This window comes from Lepidochelys kempii, chromosome 6 (genome assembly GCF_965140265.1).
Source record: "Lepidochelys kempii isolate rLepKem1 chromosome 6, rLepKem1.hap2, whole genome shotgun sequence".
NCBI lineage: Eukaryota > Metazoa > Chordata > Testudines > Cheloniidae > Lepidochelys > Lepidochelys kempii.
Genome location: NC_133261.1, coordinates 100324616 through 100348631, shown reverse-complemented (window position 1 = coordinate 100348631; position 24016 = coordinate 100324616). Strand labels below are relative to the sequence as shown.

Sequence of the window (24016 nt, the reverse complement as noted above, 5' to 3'; positions counted from 1 at the left end):
CAGAAAGCGTGAGAGAGACAGAGAGGCACGCATGCATTTTCTAGGGCTAATAATTTTTATTTAGCTGTTTAACAAGTGTGTCAATCTCTTGGAACAGGAGATTAGCCATGCCTCAGTGTTCCGCTTCATAGTGCGACAGGAAAGTAATTAAGCAAATTAAAAATACAAGTTTAAAAATATCAGTATCTTTATTGACAAATATGATGTACATGTGTAACTCATGATAATTTACATAGTGCCTTTCAGCCAGAGCACTTACATACTTTACATACAGGAATCACTGCAGCCACTTCAGGACCCCATCCTCCACTGGCAGAAAAGAGACACAAGCAATGTTTAAATTCAAACTGAAAGGTGACTCAGACTTGTATGTAAACAGTGGGCTAAATTGAGCCTTATGTGGATTGGGGAAGTTAGATGCACTGCATTTCTCCATCAGAAAAGTATAATCTGGATATAATTGTACCCAGTTCATACATGCTCTTCAGTACATATAGTTCAGAAATTTACTACACCCAACGATACACATTGCAGCATTTCTTCTAGCAGGTTGCAGAATTCTGTGAAAGGCATGTCACCGGCTGGTTCGCGGGCAGTGGCATACCACCTAGTTGTGACAAGCCATAGCTTAACAGCCAGTGTACAGTGTGGTTTTCACTTCACTGACAGTCATGCCATATGTGACAGTTCTGCAATCCCTTTTGCACATTACAGTTCCTAGTCCATTATGTTCTTGCCCACAGAGTGCTTTGAAACAATAAAATAGAGAACATGATCAAAATTGTACTTGTCAACATTACATTTTGGAGCCAGTGTAATCCATGTGATTTATTCATTGCTTTGCTTTGTTTTCTCCAAGTCCAGAGAGTATGTAAAATCCACATGAATTTGCAGTTAGAGCTCTGTACAGAAACTCTGGTGGCAATGCATCTTCTCAAGTACAAGAAAGCAAGTTATTCCTCACTTATAAGACCTTGCAAGGGGGCTGTGAACTTGTAAGGGATACCATTCCTCTGGTATCAGAAGCCTACAGCTGGCTGCTTAGCCATCCACTACACCTGAGCAGAGAGCTGGAACTTAATTAGCTGATCCTTATAGAAGAGAGCAGCAGCAGATGGAGAATTAAGACTGCAACACCCTTCAGAAAGCTGAAGGGCTGTGCTCCCAATGGACTGCTACTGGAGCCACCGCAGAAAGGAAGTGTTCCAGAAACCAAATGGATAGAAGGGAAACTGTGAAATCCTTGATGACCAAGTCTGAGGTAAGAGCCAGGAATTTTGGGTTGCTGAAGGTATCAGTGTGAGGGACAAACTTGGGGAAGGGACTACCCAGCATGCTTTGAGAGAGGAATCTGTGACATTTGATTTGTTAAGAAGAGTTAAAACAGCTAACTCAGCTAGCAACTGCTTCCCTGGATTCTTTGGAGAGAGCACAGACAGAATTATCCAGGGAGTGAAGCAGCTCCTGAAGAGCAAAACCTGGCCCAGTAGGAGGGGGATGCTGTGCAATAGCTCCCAATGCATCACAGAAGCATACTCACCCTTGGAGTCCCCCCTTACGTCTGTGTGTAATGTTGCCAGTATCCTCAGCACCAGTGACTACTGCAGGGCATCTGCTTTTTGCTGGGTCTTCCATGGCTTGGCCCTCCAGCCAAATCAAAGTTCAAACACCTTCCAGGGTATCATGAACAAGTCCAAATGAATCTGAATAATTCTTCTGCCCCCTTGGGTTACTGAAATATTCTGTTTCTAATTAGAGATGCTATCTCAGGGCTCCCTCCAACAGAAGCCTACTCTGTTCCCTTTGGGGTTCTCTTTCTGCCTCTGCAGTCCACCCCTAGATCTTGCTCCCTTCCCAGGGCCTGCAAAAGGATCAGTTCTGTCCACATAGCCTTCTTCAGTCTGCCTTCCCAGAGGGAGGTAACTCCCTGGGTTTTCTTATAAGGGCTAGCTCTGCCTCTTCTGGCCAGGAGGCAACTAGTTAATTAGGTGCACAGCATGACTAATGAGGGTTCTTTTTCTTTGCCCTGCAGGTGACAGGGTGTAGCAGGGCAATGACTTACCAGTGCAGCACCTCCTGCTGGTCACCTGCAAGTTAGCTCTTTTTCAGCTTACAGAGCATCCTCTGTAGGCCAGTGTCTCACCTCCCACTGGCCCCATGTCCCTCCCAGACCCCAGTGCCCTTTACCTTGGGATTCTGCCCCAGTAGTACCCCCACACTCTGGGTCTCCCCTCCCAGGGGAACCCCCACCCCTCTATCCCCACCTTGACTCAGTGGCTACTGCCAGTCACCATCTAGCCCCTGCTCACTGGGGTAGACTGCAGTCTGTAAACCACTCATCAGCAAGGAGGGTTTGGACCTGCTGCCTTTGTCTAACCCTGGGCTGCCCCTCTGCAACCCCAATACCTGCTTTGGGCCTTCAACAAGGCCTGCAGTCTGGGGGTTCTCCAGTCTGGGGCTCCTCTGGCCTTTCCCCAGCCCTGCTCCACTCTAGGTACCCTGCTCAGCTGCCAGGCAACCAGATCCTTCTCTCATCACAGCAAAAGAGAGACTCTGCCTGAGTGCCTGGCTCACAGCCTTTTATAGGACCAGCTGTGGCCTGATTAAGGCATGGCCTCAGCTGTGGTGGCTTCCCCAATCAGCCTAGCCTATTGGCTCCCCAGGGCAGCCCTATCCTAGGGCTGTTTTAACCCCTCCAGGGCCGGAGCAGGTGACCACCCCACTACACAGGGGTTAAACCACATCACAGACCTTTTGGGAAAAGATTATTTTCCTGCTTGCTTTTACAGTCCCAGGCACACAGTGGGCTACATAATTCATGAGTATTATTTTATTATTTCTTAAAAAGTAACTTGTAATTTACACTCATCAGATTGCTTCCAGATTTATCTATTTCAAACAGTAGAATAGGAATAATACAACTTATTTAATTTTGCTTCAAATATACATATCTCAAAGCCATGTCACCATTTGGAGACCTGGCACTGGATGTGTAGAAGATGTGCAGATCTGGAGATCCATGTGATTTAGAATGCAAACCTTTCAAATACTGGAACCATGAATTGTCCTCAGTCTGCATATGGTCCATAGAGCATATATTTTCCACAACAGAGAATGTAGTAAAGTTCTTCAGGGCAAGGACCTCGTGTTTTATATGTTCTGTAAAATCCTTACTATTACTTTTGAATGCTGTAAAAGGAATTATGATGATTAATGCAGAAGCTGCAGTCATCTCCTTAAATGTTCACTGTGATGCTGATGCTTTTCCCTACTATTCAGGAACAAAGTGCTAATGAAAGCCATAATATGCCTGGGTCAAGGGGAGTGATGGTTATACAGGCTTCTCCCCACATTCTATACTGTAATTGCATTAACTGCCATCTGCAAAAATTTGCATAGTCTATTTTCCTGTGGGAAAATGGAGAGGGTGATGGGGCTGGAGGGAGGAGTTCCACTAAGTGGCATGCTCTATCTCAACATCTGAGCAAAGCTTGCAGTAAAATGTTTCGCAAAGTAATGCTGCGTGAACCAACATTAACCTCGGTTGTGAACACTGCCCCTTACCAAGTCACAGAATGCAGCTGGAGCCCAGCAGCGAGTGGTAGCACTGTTTTCTGCTAGAGTTAGTGGGAGCATGGAAGGAGAGAATCATGTGCTGAGTTCCTGCATGTAGTTGGCTGAGACCTGTGGCTATGTGGGTTTGGGTACCTGGGGTTCCCTGGCCCTATGTTGCAGTTCTTGGCCCTGTCTCCTGCCAGTGCCACACCTCTGCTAGTTCTGTGGATCAGGAGGAAAATCCACAAACTCCATGATTCTTACAGAGCCCCAGAGTCTTAATAATAGTTTGTTCCCAGCTGTGAATTTTTTTGTGCAGGAGAAGACCATATAGGCCTATAACTCAGATGTAGGCTGTTCAGTTCTTTTGCTGGAATTAGGGTCTAATAGTTCAATTCAACTATGCGACTCTCACTGGGTCATCTGAAAAGTGTGTAATTTTATGCACGGCAGGGGCTTTTTGCACCTTAACCACCAAACATGTGATAGGCATGTGTTAAAAAATGTCTAGATCTACATGCTTGCTGTATTTGGGAGGAAAGAGGGACTTGTGCCAGAAAGGGCATTTCAACCTAAATTGCATAAACAGCCTTGAGTACTATCATCTAAAATCACAAATCTAGAGATATTTTCACAAGATACCACTGACACTGAAAGCCGTAACCTAGTCCCTGATCCCCTTCAGTGCCATGACTTGGAAACTATGATGCCCTCACATCACCCACATTGGAAGAGACTGGACATAAATTATTAATGTAAAGAAATGTCAGAATGGATTATGGCATCCGACTCTTAACGATGCAGCATTAGCAAGATTTGATGGCTTTTATCTATATCCAGGTCATGATGAAGCTCACGTTCCCCCATAGTTTGACCATTTGGAGCTTGATTCTACTTTCACTAACACAGATGTAATTCCAGTGACTTCAGTGAAATTACTCTGGATCCTCACCAGTGTGAGGTCAGAATCCAAACTATAATATTTATACATTAGAAGTATTTGTTATGAACCTGTCCAATGTGTTTAGATGGGATTGTGATGCTGACAGACCAGCTCAGATGAGAGCAATAGGCCAGTTCATTTTTGTGTGAAGATAAAAAAAATGTTGTGTACTAATTCACTTGAGCGTTAATTTAGTTCAAAGGAAATGTGAATGATATTGTCTTCACTTATCTGTAACTTGTTGATTGCTATGGGATTACATTATGTATACCCTGTAATTAGATAACCCTAGACCAAAGTGTGTGTTAGTGCTAAAATGAGAAGATGTTTGATGAGACTGCATGAAAACTAATGAAATGTTACTTGTATTGTTTTCACTTATCTATCCCTATTATAATGTAATGGCAGGCAACTGCATTATGTATATCACTGAACTAAATTACTTGTGAATGCAAAGGAAGCAGAATGCTAACTTCAAGACAAGGATCATTGTGTTCAACAATGGAAATTCAAAGATTCAATCTGCATTCCTCACTCACAGCCAACAAAGGAAGGCCCATGTGGGTACAGAAACTGTCAGCTTGCTCTCTGTGTAAAAGAGCTATAAATATGTATTCAAAAAAAGATCCAGTATTTCTGTACTATTTGGACACTCACAGGGAAGTGGGTATCTCTGTCTTGCATCTGGCCCAAAGTTATTTTGGGTAACCCTGAGAGATTTACGGAAAACCAGTAGATTACTACATCTCTGCTATCATTTTGGACTTACAAACTTAGACTCACCTGTTAATGTATTTTACCTGCTTTAACCTCTCAATAACTCTACCTTCTTTTTATGAGCTAACAAATCTTTAGTTAGTTTACTAGAGAAGTTGGCTGCCAGCATTTTCTTTGGTATGAGATTGATCTTATCCATTGACCTAGGGTAAGCAACTGATCCTTTGGGGTTTGGGGTAATCTAATGTGATGTGATATTTGGTATAGAGACCAGTATCACAAAGTCCAGTTTGTCTGGGTTGCAAGGTAGGCTGGAGAGTCTAAGGGGACTGTTTGTGACTCCATGGTAAGACTAATATCATGTTCCAGGAGTGCACATTTGTTACTGGCTTGGTGAAATCTAATGATAGAATATACCACGAGTTTGGGGTGTCTGCCCTGTTTTCTGACAGTCTCACCTGAGCTTGGCACTCACAGTTGTGAGCCACTTCAGGCAGCATGACAGGTATATTTAATGTTGTTAACCTGCACTGGTATTGCCAATCTGAACCATGTTGATGAACGTGAAAATGATCTGAAGTCTAGCCCAGGATCAGTGCATAGTTCCAAATACCCTTAAATACTATGCAACGTTTTGTATTACGAGAACAGAAATATACTTGGGGCCACATTCTCTAGCCTCCTATGCTCCCTTTGCCCTGGTCATCTGGGGGAGGTGGAGCTATCTGCCACTCCTTACACAGGGCTATGCCTAAAGGTACAATCTATGTATTTCTCTAGAACACTAACTTTACAGAGTTTAATCTTTGAAGGACATTTTCACTTTGTTGATCTTAAATATTTTTGACATATGTCTAGCACTTATTTTGTAGACATGATGATACGCCTGACAGATATTTTTGTTTTATGATCCACAGGGTATCAGGGCTTATTCTTAATTATATGCATGGTCCTGAGAACTGAAAAATAAAGACAAAGAAAGCAGTACTGTAAGAGAATGTGGTGTGATTGCTCCTAATCCTGGCTAGAAATTGTTTCCTTCTGCTAAATAGATTGATATTCACTCAGAATACACGGTGTATGGTTATTTTGTGAAAGATTTAATGAAGAATGCAATAGGCAAAAGATTAAAAATTAATCTTATGTCTGTTTGTTGCACAATGAAAATACATGCAAACCTCTGAGCGTTACACTGGGAAATGAAGAATTGTTTCTTTAAACAGTAATTTAAATAGAGAGGAAGAAAGTTTACATGTTTGCTGTTGCTGAGCAATTGTTTCATAGGGAAACAATCATGGAAGCAGCTCTGACTTCTTAGTTCCTCCCATCAACATCCTCATTTCAAAATTGCAAGAATACTTGATGAGAACTGTGAACCCCCCACTGATGTCAATATTTCTGTGCATAGAGAGATGGCAGGATAAGTCTTTAGAAATACACCAAAAACGTCTGTGGCATCCAAAGTTTCTTTGTTTTTAACTGATGATCAATGTGTGGAATTTCACAGATGTATTTCTGGAGATCTGAATTATCTTCCATAACTGATTATCGGCACATGTTGGCATCCTTATCACTAACTGGAGTGGCCTGTATTGCTGATAAGGTTACTTCAGCATGCAGCATAATGGTGCGTTAGTTCCCTATACCTGACTGTCTTGTGGCAGAGTAGATTAGCTAAATTAGGGAATATCACCCGCAGCAAACTTCTTTTCTTCACTAATTGACAACTCACCTGCAGCAGAAAACACTGTACCTATACGACAAAAAGTTGGTATTAGGTTATAAGCAACTTTATTTTTAATATCTAACCTTTGTTTTACTATAAATTGAGTGTATTTATTAAAGAGAGACTTTTTCACTTTCCTCAAGAAATAAGGAAAAAAATAAATCAAACAAACAATATGCAGAGATATACTGTGACCTTTTAAATGCAATCTGTCAATTTTTTCTCTTTGCTTCTCTCATTGAGAAGCACCAGACTAGAGGAATTTTTTTTTCTCCAAGATCTGGATACGCTAAAGGCTTACACACTTCAATAGTTTGTGTGGGCTGGGCTCACAGCACACATCAGGGGCTCCTTGCGCTTTCCATTCCTACATAGACTTCCTGTGTGCACCTTTGCCAACCCCATCTCTTTCAGGGATTCCCTGCAACCCCCTTCCTTCCCCTCATGCCAAGGGATATGTTTGTCCTGTGGTAACAACTGGGGCCTAGAAGGCCTACCTCACTTTTGAGCTGTTGTATTGATATCTAGGGCCAAAAGAGTTAAAGGTGTTTAAATTTTCACAGTACAATATTAAATCAGTGATACAAAGGTTCAGTGTTTTTTACAGAGACCTGGGTTCCTTGGCGAACAGCCAGCAGCATTCATTCTTAAATTGGAAGTTTATTGATCAAATACAAGAAATCAAAACAACCACTTACACTGAAACTGAGTAATTATGCAAAGCAATCTTAATTAAAATCTATTAAAGTCTCTTGCCTTTAGGAGGCAAAATATCAGTCTTTTATTTTCATGAACAACCTTTCTTTGATGAAAAGGAAAGGGTTAATTTTACTCTCAGTCCTGTTATGTGAGGTATAATCACTTCTGTTTTTAACAGGCACAAGGTGGAGGAGAGACAGGACAGTACAGGTGGGAAGAAATATGGCTTTGGTGGTAACCTTGGAACACTGGATGGCAGGTCAGTCACAACCTGTTGCTTGGACCCAGGCTCACATTCCAGTCAGGGATATTGTTTGGTTGGGCCCTTACTCCTCAGACAGGGTCGAGCTGAATGGGCTGTTTCATCTCGCTGTGGTAATGCATGCAGTGCAGTTGATTTTTGGACCCATTGAAAAGCTGAGGGAGTGAGAGATAGGATAGGGGAAAAAATAGTGGGGCAGAAAACAAAAAGATCCAAATCTTATTGCAGTGCTGCCAGTTAGCTATCCCCACTGATGGACTGAGGCCTGGATGTCATGATGATATGATGACTTTCAGACTCACAGGTGAAAATAAAGTTCCTTGATCAAGAACAAGGCCTCCTGGCCTTTCTCTTGGGAAGAAAATTCTTCAGATACACAAATGGAGACACCATCACTTCAGTGGAGACTTTAGCAGTGGACATGTGTGATCCTGCTTTGTTTCTTCTTTCCATCTGATCTGCTCCTAAGTACAACTGTACTACCACGCGGTACCAGGATGGGTATGTTCTCAGCACAGTCCTTGAGTTATAAGAGCAAAGCCCTTTTGTTTAGATGAATGCGTTCTTCACATGTAACAGTCTGAGTTGGATTTTCTTATCTTTTTTCCCATCAACATTTGATACAGATGACTAAATCAGTTTACAAACTTCCATACACTTTCCCACAGTTAGGCTCACAGCTGAATTAGGCCTTCTAGGCCCCAATTATCACAATGTTACCCCCTTCTTCTCCATGCTAGGGGCACTATGTGTCCCCCATTACCTCCTCTGCCATATGCCAGGTGTTTTGTCCCCTCTGCCTCCCTCTTCCCACAACTTGATTGTCAATTATCCCCCCTTGCCCATGCCAGTGGTTCTCTGTGTCCTCCATTCCTCCTTTCCTCTTACTATGGTCTTCCATTCTTGCCCCCATTTTCCTTTTCCTCCCATGCTAGGGATTTTGTCCCCCATTTCCCTTGTGACTAATCCCGTCTTAGCCTACCCATGTCTAGAGGGTCACACGCTTCACTGTGTCTCTAAGTTGAGCTCACTGAACACAGTGGTTCCTTGCATCCCTCCATTTCTGCACCACATCCCTCCCATTCCCTTCCATCCCCCTTTATTTCAGGTATATGTGTAAATACACAAATAGTTAAGTTTGTAGAATTTGTAATTTGTTAAATGATTTCTATCTCTCTGGGAGGTAAATCATTCTAGGTGTCAACATTTTAAACTCCATTGGGATGACGGGCAGAGTTGAGATGAGGGTGTTATGGCAGAAGAGTTAATAGCTGTCACCAACTGGTTCTTTAATCTATAGACAATTGCAATCCTTGTTAAAAGCTGGATCTGCTAACCAGATGCAAGGAGCTCTGTGTGTACCTGCTTTGCTTAAGGATTGGCCAGTCATGAGGCATGAATATGCTTTTAACTGTCCAGGGTCCTGAAATACATCAAACAGGTTTTCTTTATTTGACACATACTCTTCCATGACTCTGTTTGGCTTTTCTTTTCACATCACAGAAATCCTTAAGTATCACTAGAATTTGAACCCCAAAATTCTGGAATTTTAGCCATCTATTACCATGGCACTACACATTGAACTGGCAAGAAATCTTTTGGAGGAAAATGACACAAAGAAACGGAATAGTGCTATGTTATAAACAGAAAGGGAAGGGTAACCACCTTTCTGTATACAGTGCTATAAAATCCCTCCTGGCCTGTGAATCAGATGTAATTCCACTGAAATCAAGTTACACTAAGGTAAAACAGGTGTAAGTGGAATCAGAATCAGGGCAATATCTTAGCTGCATAGTTTGTAGCAGGGAGACCCTTGTACAGTACAGAAACTTTCCTGAAAGAGCTTAATTGTTTACAGCAATCTAATTAGTCGAATTAATAATAATACTATTGCGTATTCAGTGCCTGATATATGCCGAGTGCATTACAGACAGATTAAAAGACATGCAATGAGATTCTCACCCCTGCCTGAGCCCCATGTCTGCCAGGTAAAGGGGCTGGAGTGGTGTAAAGGGGCTCTAAAAGCCCTGGATCTGGCCAAGGGAGACCCTTTCTAGCGCTGAAGCTGAGGGTGAAGAAGACAACTACAGGCTGACTTTCAGGGACACCCTTATAAGTCCTGGCATAGTGGGTGTGTGTCTGGGGTGAGGCATTTTAGGGGTCGGAAGGGGATGGAGTTGTAGTGCGTGGCGTTGTAGAGATTATCTGTGGTACTGCTGCCCCTATGCAGCGGGGCAAGGCTGCCACAGGCAGTGTTCTAGGGTTTGTTATGCCATGAGCTTCTCCAGCTCCTAGAGCACCCTGCAGCTGGGAAGGTGCTATAGTGGAGCCACTTTAGCTCCCACTTCCCCTGGCCTGAGTCCTGTGCTGGGAATTTCAGCCAGGGTCTCTACCCTAAGCAATTTACATCTAGGGGCTCCATCCTGTAAACACATGCTACCAAGTAGCATCAATAATTTCAGTGGGATTACTCACAGGAATAAGCATTAACTTCTGAACGTAATGCTTGCTGGATCAATCCCTAAATGAATTAATTACGCAACATAACACATAGCCGGTAAAAAGATGGGTACTGCAGGGAGATGAATAAGAATAAAGATGTGAGATTACTCTTTACTGCACTATACATAGTGGGTTTGATTCTCAGTTACTCTGATGTCCCTTTACACCATTGTAGCAGCATGAAAGGGCCTTTGAGTGAGTATAAATGGACCTCCTAGACTACCCTGAACGGAGAGGGCTACTCAGCCAATTTAGAACTGGTGTAAGGGCTTTACACCAGACCTGCTCCAAATCCTCAGCATAGTGGGGTGGATCAGTGGCATATCACAAGTGTGGACAGAGTGCACTTCAGTGTGCTTATTCTCTGGCCAGAGTGTAAATTAGAAGTCCTGCAGCAGCTCTAATTCACACAAGGCCCCTGCATGGCCCCAGAATATGGAGAGAGCAAAAGTGTCTTAAAGCTGCCCTTGCCCCCAACTGCATCCTTGTAACTGAGAATCTGGTCTCTGATGTTGACTCCCATATTCATTTTGTTTTGGTTAAGTTGGGGTGTGTGTGTGTGTGAGAGATCTGAGGTGGAATTTGAAGAATGGGTAATGTGAGGTCATGCCAGTTATGTGGGGAGTACAGAGTAAATTCTTTTTTTAAATATTTTTTTCCTCTGTAGCAATGTCGCTTGTCTCCTTTCCCTTTTTTCTATTTCAGGTTTTTAGTTTTTAATCATTTCATTTTTGGATTTTCACAACATTAAACAGCTCAGAAGGACATCAGCAGGAGGTCTAGATGGATTACAGCTTTTCTATGACCAGAGAGAGCAACTACAGCAAATGTGAGACGTGGAACAATCTTCTCAATCAGAGATGAAAGATTTCAGAAGACAATTTTATATTTAGTATACATATTTGAAAAATAGGCAGATCATCTAATAGCAGTAGCATGATGTCTCAGAGACTGATATGTATTTTAAATCTAATCATATCTGGTTTTCTCAATGCATCAAAGAAATGGCAGCATTTTATATAGAAATCACCTGTTATTTCCTGCATCAATACACCTTTCATTATTATTCTTCCCAAATTCACCTTTTAGGATCTAAGTATGAATAAACAATATTTATTCACCTGCACCACTGAAAATTCCATATGTTACATCACAGCAGTGTCTAAATCACTCATGCCATATTGCTAATGAATAATAAAAGGGCACTTAACATTTTTTCCTCCTGTTAATAACATTCTAAAAGCAAACCTTGTTGCCTTTTGTCTTGGGATGGTAATGCCAACCCTGTAAGGCATTGAGTGTCAACTCCCACTGACTCTAATGGAAGTTAAGGGCCCTCAGCACCTCTTCCTATTGAGCCTTAAATGAAAATACAGTTTTAAACCCAACCAACTTGTGAGCTACTGCTATGGGGCCCAATCCTGCATACTCTTATGCAAGTAGAAAGATGGATCCTGCACTACTTGGAATTTTTTAAAGACAATGTAGGCAGTAAGCCGTACTAAGACTGCTGCATTTATCAGAGGTGCAACAGCTTGAGGCACTATGCTTCAAGACACAAGCTTGCTCTTTCCTTAGAAATCCATATCACTAAAAGGTGAAAGGTCTCATATTTGCAAATGATGACTGTTAAGTTCCTATGCAACAGCTGCATAGGCTGTGAGAGGAGATTTCATTGTGCTAAATTCATCCATGGTGTAACCCCCATTAATTTTAGTGAAGTTAAATCCAGGTATTTATTTGGTCCATGAAGTAGAAATCACAGTTCTGAGGCACTGAAATAATTGAGCAAGATTTGTCTGCTCACAACATAATAACTAATTGCAAAGAAGTTATATGACATCATGTGGTTCAGTATCTGATTGTCTTTTTAAACAAACCTTATTGATTTGCCACAAGCCTCTTAAACCATATGGCTGATAGCAAGACAAATGTTTATATAGAGTTTGCAGATGCTGTTTGGGAAGTGCATTTACAACAGTGAAAGGCAGGAGACAGGAATGTGGTAATATAAAATTAGAATTTTTAAGATACTGTAAGTCAAACAAATATATAGGCACTTCCCTGAGGTCAGTTTTACTAAAACATGACTATGAACATATGAAAATCCCTCTTCATAAGATAACACTGACAATCAGGGTCCAGATGTCTCAGGAGTTTGGTAATGGAGTACATGAAATGTTTACCCCAGGCTACAGATTTAAATCCAGCCCTGGCTGGCAGCAATTGAAAGCTGTTGGCTTTCCAGTAGCCTCTGTAAAATGAGTTTGGTGATCTCAGTCCAGTTCTCAGAAGACAGATGTCCACAGCACAGAATCCACCACAGCAACTGCTGGCAGTCATAGCAGAAAGGTGAAGTAGTAAAGGGGCTATGGAGACTGAGATAACTAAAGGTGGTACTTCTAGTTCACAGGTGTGGGGGTGAAGCTTGCTGGGTTGCTATCCATGCTGTAACTGTTCTGTGGGAGAAATAAAGGCTTTAATCTCCAGGGGTGTCAAGATGGCATCTTTCATGAGTGCTAGGGAGTAAAAGGTAACAGCACACAAGTTCATTTAAAACTCTTGCATGGCATCAATAGTCCTTTAGTGATGTGTGGACACTGGGTTTGGAATTCTTCTCAACAGCTTGCCTAAGCAAAGACATACCTGAATCATCAAAGGTTTCTTATTCATGATCAAAGTCATTGTAAAGCAATTGTACAGCACAGATGTAAAACCTAATCTGAGTTTTGTTTCCATTCAGTTTGCTGAAGTAATGTCAACATGAATCCCAAAGCCTCTTCAGAATGCAGCGGGATTCGCTTTCCCATGAAATACTTCCTGCTTCTGGTGTCATCACTACACTCATGTTAAATTCAAATCTGGCTCATTATCATTCCCTCCATGTCTTCCCTCACAGCAACCTCCTCTTCTCCTGTTCAACACACCACAAACTGCAGGGGAGTTGAGATTAGGGAAAAGGAAGGAAGTCAACGGCCTAACTCCTTGAAAACTTGCTGCGCTACTTTAAACTAGTTTCTTAAAACTAAGTCTCATGTTAGGGACTCCCCCCCAAACAAACAAAATGCACTTAAAGAGGTGCCACACTATTGGTTTTCCTTTCTTCTTGTTCAGCGCTGGACAAAGATTGGGGTATTTACAAATGTTTCTGAAATTAATTTAAAAAAACAAAATTCAGGTTCTGTTACTAGCCAGAACCACAGTTTGTAGGAGGAGAAAGTTGGGCCGCCACACTGGTTTTCTACAACAGGGATTTCATGTTACCACTTACCCAGGTTTAATCCCGGGGCACAGTAGCCAGGGCAGCTTCAGCAGGGCAGCCGCAGAGGGGATCGTTCAACAACAGAGATGGGGCAAAATGAACAATTTCCAGCTTGGCTCAGGTTTGAATTGGGAACCTCTCTCCTGACAATGGAGGGCATAGGTGCAGGAAAGAAGGATGCAGGAACTAGGGGTGCTGCCCGATCCCCTGGCTTGAAGTGGTTTCCATCATCAGGGTTTAGAGTTTACAGTTTGGTTCAATAGCTCTCAGTACCCCCACTATACAAATTGTTCCTGCAGCCCTGATGGAGGGAGTGGGGGTTCTGATCCAGGCCCTGACAGAGTCAGGCTCCTAATGATTGAAATCTACCATGCAGATCTAGATTGCTGACACCCAGGCCCTGGACGTTTGAAGGCTTCAGGAAGCCAGCTGGTCCCCTCCCTATTCACCCCCATTTCTTTTCAGAGCCTGACTGTTCCCTGCCAACAAAGGGTTGGTCTCCACTGTCAAAGAAAGGGGACAGCGCAGGGTTAACCTCGCGCATTTGGGGACTCCGGTCGTTTTCAACCCCTCTGTGGGAGAGTCAGCACCAGCAGGAGAGTGAATTTGTGTCGGGGGGTGGAGGGTGAGAAAACCTGGATTTGTGCTGGAAATGGCCCACCTGTTGATCACTTTAGATAAGCTATTACCAGCAGGACAGTGGGGTGGGAGGAGGTATTGTTTCATGATTTCTGTGTGTATATAAAGTCTGCTGCAGTTTCCACGGTAAACATCTGATGAAGTGAGCTGTAGCTCACGAAAGCTCATGCTCAAATAAATTGGTTAGTCTCTAAGGTGCCACAAGTCCTCCTTTTCTTTTAACACGAATATTGTGACTTTAGCTCAAGATCCAGCCGCTCCTTCCTGGAGTGGAGTGGGGCCCATCTATCTTTGGCTGGATGTCAAAGGCTTGTTACCTGGAGCAGGGAGAGAGGAGGAAGGATGCAGAATTAGCACGCGAACAGCAGGTGTCTAGTAACTGCGAAGGAAAATGCAGCCCAAGAGTCCCCGGGGCCCCTCAGGGCGCCGAAGGGCAAAGGAACATCGAGTTCTGCTCCCCTCCCCCTCCCGCAGGGCTCCCCAAGAGCCAGCTGAACCCCACCGCCTGGCTCGGATGTGCCCGGTGCCAGCGCTTTGTAGGTATCTTAAAAGGGGGGCGGACGGAGAGGGGAAGGCTCCTGGATGGAGTGCGCCCTGTCTTGTTGCCCCGGCTGTGCGGCTCCCACCGAGCACACAGGGCTGGAGGATGCACGATCAAGCATCCCACCCGTCTGCGGCAAGGACTCCCAGCGCTGCCCTGCGAGTAGCTCGTCAAGCGTGTCTCCGGCTGCAAACTCCAGCGAACAACCCACGGCAGCCGCCGCCTCCTCCAGGGAAAGACTCCAGTAAGTATCCGCCGAGAGCCCTCCCGCAGCCCCCGGCGACCGGCGCTCCTGGGCTCTCCTCACAAAGGGAGTCGGTCTCTCTTTGCCTTGCTGGCTCCCGTTCGCACTCACCGAGCCGCTGCCCGGCGCCGGGGCAGAGACGGGGCTCCCCGGGCTTCCCACCAAAGCCGTAGAGCTCGCCTCCTCCTCCTCCTCCTCCTCCTCCTGGCTGCCTCGCCTTGGCCACACGGCGAGCCGCGGCTGGCGGCATTGACAGGGGATGGTCTCCCCCACCCTCCCGCGGGCCACGCGGCTGCGGCGTCCAACCTCAGCCGGATGCCTGCTGTGTTTGCTGCTGGTGCCTGGCGCAGAGCTGGGCTGGTTCTTGGCGGTGCTGAGGTTGGAGGGAGTGGGGGCGGGGTGTGTGTGTGTGTGTGTGTGTGTGTGTGCGCGCGCGCTTCCTTCTCGCCAGCCGCAGTAGCTAGGAGGGAACACGGCTGGCTGTTTTCCCTTGGCACCCTCAGGTCTGCGTCTCGCTAGCCTGTGATACACTCACGTGTGCACCAGTCAAATGTGTACTGCTGCAGTGGGCAGCCCACCGCCACTGCCGGAACAGCTGCAAATGGACTGGGCGAGCCCGCTGCTGACGGACCCCGCGCGGGAGCGAACAGCACCTCGCCTCTGACGCCCCATCTCAGTGCAGCCCCTGTGTTTCCTCTTTCAATCAGACCCTCTCTCACTTTACTTCCCCCCTCCCCGGGCGGGGTGCTCCCCTCCCCCGCTTTACTCTCCAATCCTCAAGCCTCCATTCCCTCTTTCCACCTTCCCTCTTGTATTTGTATGTTTCTTTGCTTGGCAACCACCGGCTTCCCTCAGTCAAACGGCGCAGACTGCCCATCATTTGAAATTAATTTGTTTGACTGCAGCACCGAGGCAGGAAGGTTGGGAAATTTATTTAATTCCTTTCCCTCCCTGTGCAAAAGGAAGCGATGAAATTTCCAATCGAGACTCCAAGGAAACAGGTGAACTGGGATCCTCAAGGTTGGTGCTCCTGACTTTATTATTCGTGCTGGTATTATGATTCCTCCTGCGTGGCGATGGGAGGAAAGTGTTTGGCTCGGAATTGGAGTAGATGCTTCTTTACAGCCTGCTCCCCATGTGCACGGCTCAGTCTGTCTCATTTAGTCTTACCGGTGGCTTGAAGCTCGGAAATGTTACTAGGATCTGCGGGAAGGAGAGGCGAGACAAACCGTTTTTCCCCGATTTGACCTCTCCCCCCTCTGTCGCTCCCCTCAGTATTTTAGTATTTCAATTGCAAACTTGTCTGGGATGGCTGGGTTCACCGCACTGGTGCATTGTTTGTTTTATTTTATGCCTGGTTCCTTTGTTGTTTCTGGTGGTCATTGCACATGGGTGGTGTAGGGGTGGACACAGAGGTGACTGTCTGGCTCGGGTGTCCTCGGCGGTAAATGTCTCTTGGCAGGCAGCTGGGGGTAAAAGGCTACTGCAATATGTCCTACAGAGTGGGCAGCAGGAAAGGCATGTTAAATAATGGAGCCCAAAGGGACCTTTCTACGCCTGACTCCATCCTATTAACAATCGATCAGCAGGAGCTGGTAGATTGATTAACTCTACACTTAGTTTTTCAACGTGTTGGTGTGGTGGGTGGAGGGGAATATGTCTACGCCAGTGCGGTGGTTTGCTGTAAAACGATCCAAGTTGTGTGTGTGTGTGTTTCTTTTAAATACTTGCAGCGCCCGAGGCGGTTAGTTACGATCTATTGGCTAAGTAACTGAAAGGGTCCTGATGATTAACATACTGACGTGCAATCTCTCTATAAACGATCAGTAGAGGATCTGAACAAGTTGAAGTCATATGTCCAGGTTTGCAGTCAGCAGCTGTTTAATAGCGCCCAGAGGAACTATGAAAGAAAGGATGGCATAGACTTGGATTATTGGTCTTTCTTCTGCGGGTCTGGTTTTGATTCTCTGCTACCCCACCCTGTTTAGCTACAAAATGGGACATTTAAAACATTTCTCCTAGTTCAGACTGACCAAAATGAGATCAATATCCTCAGGTTGAAAAGTGAGGTAGTGTCTGAATAACAGAACATTAAGCTTTAGTTTAAGCACTGCTACCTGCTTAATATGGTGAAAGCTGAAATAGACACATAAAAACCCACCCTGTGGTTCACAACAGGAATGTGAGCATCAGTATCTCTTAAAATATTTTATCTCAATAATAGTCGGTGTTTATAAGGCATCAGGTGTTCTGAAAAGCAGAATTCAGCAGTGTAAGCACTTGTAGAATGAGTGTAACAGCATCTTTGCTTATTGTTTATTTGCTGCTGTCTCTTTTTTTGAATTTTATCTTACTGGAAATTGCACCGAAAATTTGAAAAAAAAAACAACAAAAAAATCACACATGGAATTGTGGAATGGTGCTATTATGACGGCACCCTGTATACAGCTCCATTATCTGGCAGTCAGCAATGGGGGTGTGGGTCCCTCCAACAAGTGGTTGGTCACAACTCACCACGTGCATTCAAACCCCAGTGAAAACCAGCCAGCACAGATGGTGTGTTTCTTCCCTCCTGAGTTGAACCCTAGTAAGGACTGCAGGACTGGGCCTATTATTTCCCACAACTGTACAGACATCAGTCAGGCATCAAGGATGCTGATGTATAACAAGGAAGTAAGCAAAAAGAGGCATGTTAATTTACAGTTTTATGACAACCACAGGAAACAGATAAATGTTAGCCCTGTGAGGGATAAAATTAGTAGGGAAAAACATCTCGGGTCCAATCCTGTAACCTTTACATGAGTACTCCCATAACATGCACTCTGTTGAATAGTCCCATCGAAGAACTAATCATGTGAATAAGGGACGCAGGTCTGAGTCCATAGGGTTCAATTTTGTAAAGAAGATAAAATAAAAACTGCCTGCACAAAAGCTCTATGTGCCCTAACAATTAATTAGACTTACAGTCACAGATGCTGTATGCAGTGTTGTTGTAGCTGTGTCGGTCCCAGGATATTCGAGAGACAAGGTGGGGGAGGTGATATCTTTCATTGGACCAGCTTCTGTTGGTCAGAGAGAGACACGCTTTCGAGCCACACAGAGTTCTTCGGGTCTGGGAAAGGTACTCAGAGTGTCACCGCTAAATACAAGATCAAACAGATGTGCTAAACTACGAGACTAGACTATCTGCTTGAACTTGTATTTAGCTGGGATACTGAGTACCTTTCCCAGACCTGAAGAAGAGCTTTGTGTAAACTCAAAAGCTTGTCTCTCTCACCAACAGAAGTTGGCCCAATAAAAGATATCACCACACCCACCCAGTCACAGATAGATGCTGTCCATTTGGTCATCTGCATCCATATATATGCCAAAGGATGGCAAGTTTTTGAATACCATAATGTTTGTGGAGTTAAAGATAGCACTTTTTAGGGTATGTGCTTCCCAGCTTGGGTAGACAGACATGACTTCGCTTGAGCTAAGACACTAAAAATAGCAGTATGGCTGTGGCAGCATGGGCAGTAATTCTGGCTAACTACGGGTACATACTCAGGTGGCTAGCTTGAGATGTCCCCGCAGCCACAATGCTATTTTTATCACTCTAGCTCCATCAGAGCTAGCACGTCTGTCTACTCACACTGGGAAGCACATTCCCAGATGTAGTGTAGACATACTTTAAAGATCCACATGTCTGTCAGTAAGAAGGCTGTGAAAGGGATTAAGAGATCTTAACTATTAAAACAGGTGATTGGTGTTCAGTCAGTACATAGCTTCATATATCTATCTGCATTTAAATGCATGTCAGTTCAATATATCTTGTTCTGGTTGTCAGGCACATAACCCATAGGGACCGCAGTTTGTCTAGCATGAATTTAGCCAGAATATTGTACTCACTTGGGGCTAGATCCACAAAGCGATGTAGGCATCACAACACCTAACTTGTAGGTGCCCGCTGCTCAGTGAAATCCTCAGCCTTGAGCTGGGTGCCCAGGCTCCCGTACGATGCATGAAGCAGGTTAGATGTTGAGAATGGGATTTCCCAAAGCCAGGAGCCTAAGTTAGCCCATGGAGATGGCAAGGAGAGTAGTTCAGGCACCTATCTCCACTCAGCATTCACAGCTTTGAACCCTGTCCTGGAGTTAAGTGCCAAAGCCAGGTCTATCCTTTCTCATTAGAAATCAGAGAGTGAGCACCCATTACAGCCAACAGCCCAGTGGCCAGGTAGTTCACCTGGGATATGACAGCTTTGCTTTCAAATCCCCGCTCAGCTTCATTTGGAGCAGGGGTTTGAACTTGAGTCTCCCACATTCCAGGTGAGTGCCCAATCTCTTGCTAGCTCAATGAATATTTAATTAGTAATCTGAAGTGGAACCATTTCAATAGGAGAGACTGAGAGACCCACCTCAGAATACTTAATAGTGAGGGGGCTGGGCAATCACATTAGAGATGGGGACACCGGTTTCAAGACTCTGCTCCAATCAGGCGGGGGGGACAGACGGACGTGAAATAGATCTCCAACATCCCAGGTGAATACATGACCTCTAGGCTATTATTCCTGATTTGTTTTCCCACTGTCATCTTTTGTGTGAGGCCTGATGCAGTTGGCATGCTCAGAGAACACCTACCGGATTGGGTCCCACAGATGTGGTCAGCGGGTGGAGTGTGTGTGTGGGGTAATGTCTAGACTGAGATTCCCACCAGGGTTTAGTTGTGAGACCAGGCGCCAAGCAACTTGGCAGCATCAGGATTTAAGCAGTTTCACACATGCCTACCTACAGAAACTGACGCACCGTGGGAATTTAGGCACCCACAGCATTAGGTGGCAGCTAAGAAGGGATTCTGAGGATCTCAGTGGTACCTAAATGTTGAATTTAGGTGCCAAAAGTGGCAGTTAGGCACATAAGTACCTTTATAGATTTATAATATCTGAAGTACACCCATTTATATTTCTTTGCTAGCAAGCCAGCAATTGGAAGATGTAACATGCTGTAATGCAAGTGATGAGCATTATATTTAGAAACATACAGTTATTCCCAAGATAATTTTGTAACAAATGATCCCAGATGATGTTTTCCAGAAATGACATATATCTTCCAAAGGCCAAAGATCTTGTAATGGAGGACTGCATGAATCAGGGGATTGGTGAGGATGCTAGTTTGAATCCACGTCAAGATATTAATCACTTAAATAAATTAGTGCTCAGATACCACAGCACTGGTTGCACTGTAAATATTTAGATAGGTAAATAAATTACCATCTAATGGCTTTTTTGGGGGCTTATATGAAATTGGTGTTCTCAATCCACACAACAAACACCCCCGGCCACAAACCAATGTACCATGAAAAGACTTTCTGAAAGGGTATACAGTGTATACAGGTGGAAAGTGATAGAAGAGAAAGCAGGTGTTTAGCAGACAGCAAATGGGCGGCTGTTCAGTTTCCAGTCGTAACGCCAAGGAAGGAATGGATCATGGAAACTAAATCAGACATTTGCTCCTCCAGGTGATACCTCCAGGGGAGGGTTGCCACATAATAGTAGTACGGTGAGGGATATTTGTGCTGTCCCTGCCCAGGCTGCACCTGTTCCGTGGATAAACAGAGTATAAGCTGTTGTTCTGGTGCTCCTCTCCCCCTCTGGATCCCTCATTCTGACCCTGTGACCTTCACACCTCTGCCTGGTTTTTCACACGTTGGCCTCTGTAATCACTTAAGTTCTGGGAATGGCCCTTTTATTGCTTTGAGGAACTCCGTCAACCATTCCAGGATTTAAATAGGCTGGCCCTTTTAGTGAGCCTTGAAATTCACATTAATGAACATATCAGATACCTACATGAACACTATTTGCTGGGGAAGAGTCAACATGGCTTTTGTAAAGGGAAATCTTAGAATTCTTTGAGGGGGTCAACAAACGTGGACAAGAGTGATCCAGTGAATATAGTGTACTTGGACTTTCAGAAAGCCTTTGACAGGTCCTTCACCAAATGTTCTTAAGCAAAGCAAGCAGTCATGGAATAAGAGGGAAGGTCTTCTCATGGATCAGTAACTGGTTAAAAGAAAGTAAGCAAAGGGTAGGAATAAATTATTAGAATTTACAATGGGGAGAAGTAAATAGTGGAGTCCTCCAGGGGTCTGTACTGGGACCAGTGCTGTTCAACATATTCATAAATCATCTGGAAAAAGGGGTAAACACTGAGGTGGCAAACTTGGCAGATGATACAAAACTACTCAAGGTAGTTAAGTCCCAGTCAGACTGCGAAGAGCTACAAAAGGATCTCTCAGAACTGGGTGACTAGGCAACAAAATGGCCGATGAAATTCAGTGTTGATAAATGCAAAGTAATGCACACTGGAAAACATAATCCCAACGATGCTTACAAAATGATGGGGTTTAAATTAGCTGTTACCACTCAAGAAAGATCTTGAAGTCATTGTGGATAGTTCACTGAAAACATCTGCTCAACATGCAGCAGCAGTCAAAAAAGCTAACAGACTGTTAGGAACCATTAGAAAATAGATAGATAATACAACACTAAATATAATAATACTGTTGTATTAATAGGCAGCAGGTTTAAAACAAAACACACAATGCACAATCAACCTGTGGAACTTCTTGTGAGGGGATGTTGTGGAGGCCAAAAGTATGACAGGGTTCCAAAAAGAATCAGATAAATTAATGGAGGATAGATCCGTCAATGGTGATTAACAAAGATGGTCAGGGACCCAACCCCATGCCCAGGGTTTCCTTAAATCTTGGACTACCAGATGCTGGGATTGGACAACAGGGGATGGATCACTCGATAATTGCCCTGTTCTGTTCATTTCCTCTGAAGCATCTGGCCAGTGGCAGAAGACAGGATACTGGGCTAGATGGACCATTGGTCTGACCCATTATGGGTGTTCTTACTATAAAATTAGGAAACATAAATCATGCGAAGAATGAATAAAAACAGGTAGGCACTGCAGGATCTGGCCCTTAATGTGAGTGAGAATTTGGCCACTGACTTCAGCAGAAACTTGGCTCTTCTCACTATTTGGCTTCACATATTTTTTAAAAAATCCCTTATCTTGGATTTGTAAAGCATCTGTTACCTATTACTGATAGTGGCAAGTCAGGTGATTGGTCTCACACCACACACATGTAAATGTCTTAGACCATCAAGTTGTACGTCTAGCTAGCTTTTGCAGATACTTATCCTTATAATTGTGATTCTCATCCTCCCTCCTCCATTCATCCTGTTTGTTACATGTACTTGTTGTACTTTGTTTAAATTAGATTGTAAACTCCAATTTAAACAAGGGACTGTTATTTTCATATACATTTTTATAAAGAGCAACACAACAGATCTCTGATCCCATTGGGTACTACCTTGACAAAATTATTATTAATAATTAACAGACACTGAAAGGTAATATTTGGTCTGTTTAAAACAACAGATTCTATTGGAATAACTGAAAAAATATTTCCATAGGAACATTTGTATTGATTTTAGGTCTGGTAAAAGATAGTTTTGTTAACCAAATATAAACTGGCACCAAATTTGACTTGACAGTGCCCCTTTCAGGTATTGATTTTAATGCTCCAAAGTAATTTTCCTCTGAGCACAGAGGATCCCTCCTTTTCCTCACCTTCTAAGGGGAATGTCCTTCAGACTGAAGGGGGCTGGATGTGACTCCTTCCAAAACCCACCAAACACATCCCTGAATTGCTGATGCCTGATGCAAGGTGCTCTGTCCCCTCCAGGGGAAGAATGTGTTTCCTTTGTGATGCTCCTTGTAGTCAGAAGGCCAAGCTCAATCTTCACGTTGGAACTGGTAGCACATAGTGCAGTCATAAGACTGCCCAGCTTCCTTTTCACAAATGAAATATAGTAAAACTATAATATACATTCAAATGACTGGGATTGTAAAAGCCCTTTGAAACTCAGGTTATATGTGCAGTTCCAAAGCAACTTTTTGACACTCTGGATCCACTGAAGCTATAGTGTAACTTCTTGGGTTCTCTCACAAAGGCAATTTTTGTGTAAGAGTAATTCATGTATTTGGGAGACTACAACTCAGTAATAAATCAAGAAGCTGAGAGAGTTCTGTAGAGATTAGAGCAGTGACTGGGAGCAAGGACTCCTTGATTCTGCCAGTGACTTACTGCGGGACTTCCAGTTAGTCACATAAGCCCAGATCCACAGAGGTATTCAGGCAGCTAAGTCCCAGTTTTGGCTCCACTGTGTCCATAAAACTCCTGCTGGACCTTGTAGGCACCTCAACTCACTTTGCACCTAAGTTTTCAGGGTAAAGTTTCCTTGGGTGCCTAAATTCCTGCCTCTGGGCATGCACACTGCTGCCTCACTTTAGGCGGCCAGACACCTATCTCCTACCTAAGTCTCAGAGCGATTAATAAACTGGGTGAAGATAGGCATTCCTCCACCTAAATAGTGTGCAGGGTCTAATCAGGTAGGTGTGTTCAGGGGCTGCCTGCTGGATCATTCAAAATCTGGCCGGAGGAGGAAGTGGCGCCCGTTTATAACTTTTAGCTCAGTGGTGAGAACACTCCCCTGGGATTTGGGAGACCCACATACAATTGCTCCCCTGCCAGATGGGGAGAAAGGTGGGGGACCCCTGTTCAAATCCTTTCAGATATGTTCTCTAACCACTGAGCTATGGGATATTCAGATGTGGGGATCTCTGTCTCTCCTGTTGGAGCCGTTCCACTTTGTATTACATAATGAAAGTGATTGGAACAGAGGGACTGGACCATTGGGCAAGAGAGAAAATGACTGAAGTATAGGGTTGGGGCACCCACCAGGGAGGAGGGAGCCCGTGGCTCAAGTCTCCTTACTCCAATTACTCTATCATTATTGAACCTGGGTCTACCACATCCCAGGTGAATTCTCTAGCCACTGGGCTAAAAGTTATAAGGTGGGTACCTCCTCCTC

At 44.1% G+C, this 24016-nt stretch overlaps 1 protein-coding gene and 1 long non-coding RNA gene across 3 annotated transcripts in view; one reads left to right on the top strand and one right to left on the bottom strand.

The window, feature by feature from the left end:
• Positions 1–12405: 12405 nt before the first annotated feature.
• Positions 12406–15625, bottom strand: LOC140913279 (uncharacterized). 2 transcript variants are annotated; one of them, XR_012159520.1, is made up of 2 exons: positions 14973–15625; positions 12406–14622 (listed from the first exon to the last, which is right to left on the bottom strand). It is a non-coding gene; the product is annotated as an uncharacterized lncRNA (long non-coding RNA). The 2 variants fall into 2 exon arrangements; XR_012159519.1 differs by having other exon boundaries at positions 15202–15625.
• A 431-nt stretch (positions 15626–16056) lies between these two features.
• KCNK10 (potassium two pore domain channel subfamily K member 10) overlaps positions 16057–24016 on the top strand; it is a 93884-nt gene continuing 85924 nt past the window's right edge. Inside the window, exon 1 of the mRNA XM_073349364.1 lies at positions 16057–16110. Within this exon, the coding sequence (XP_073205465.1) occupies positions 16059–16110 (52 nt within the window). The 5' untranslated portion in view covers positions 16057–16058. The remainder of the gene's footprint in view (positions 16111–24016) is intronic.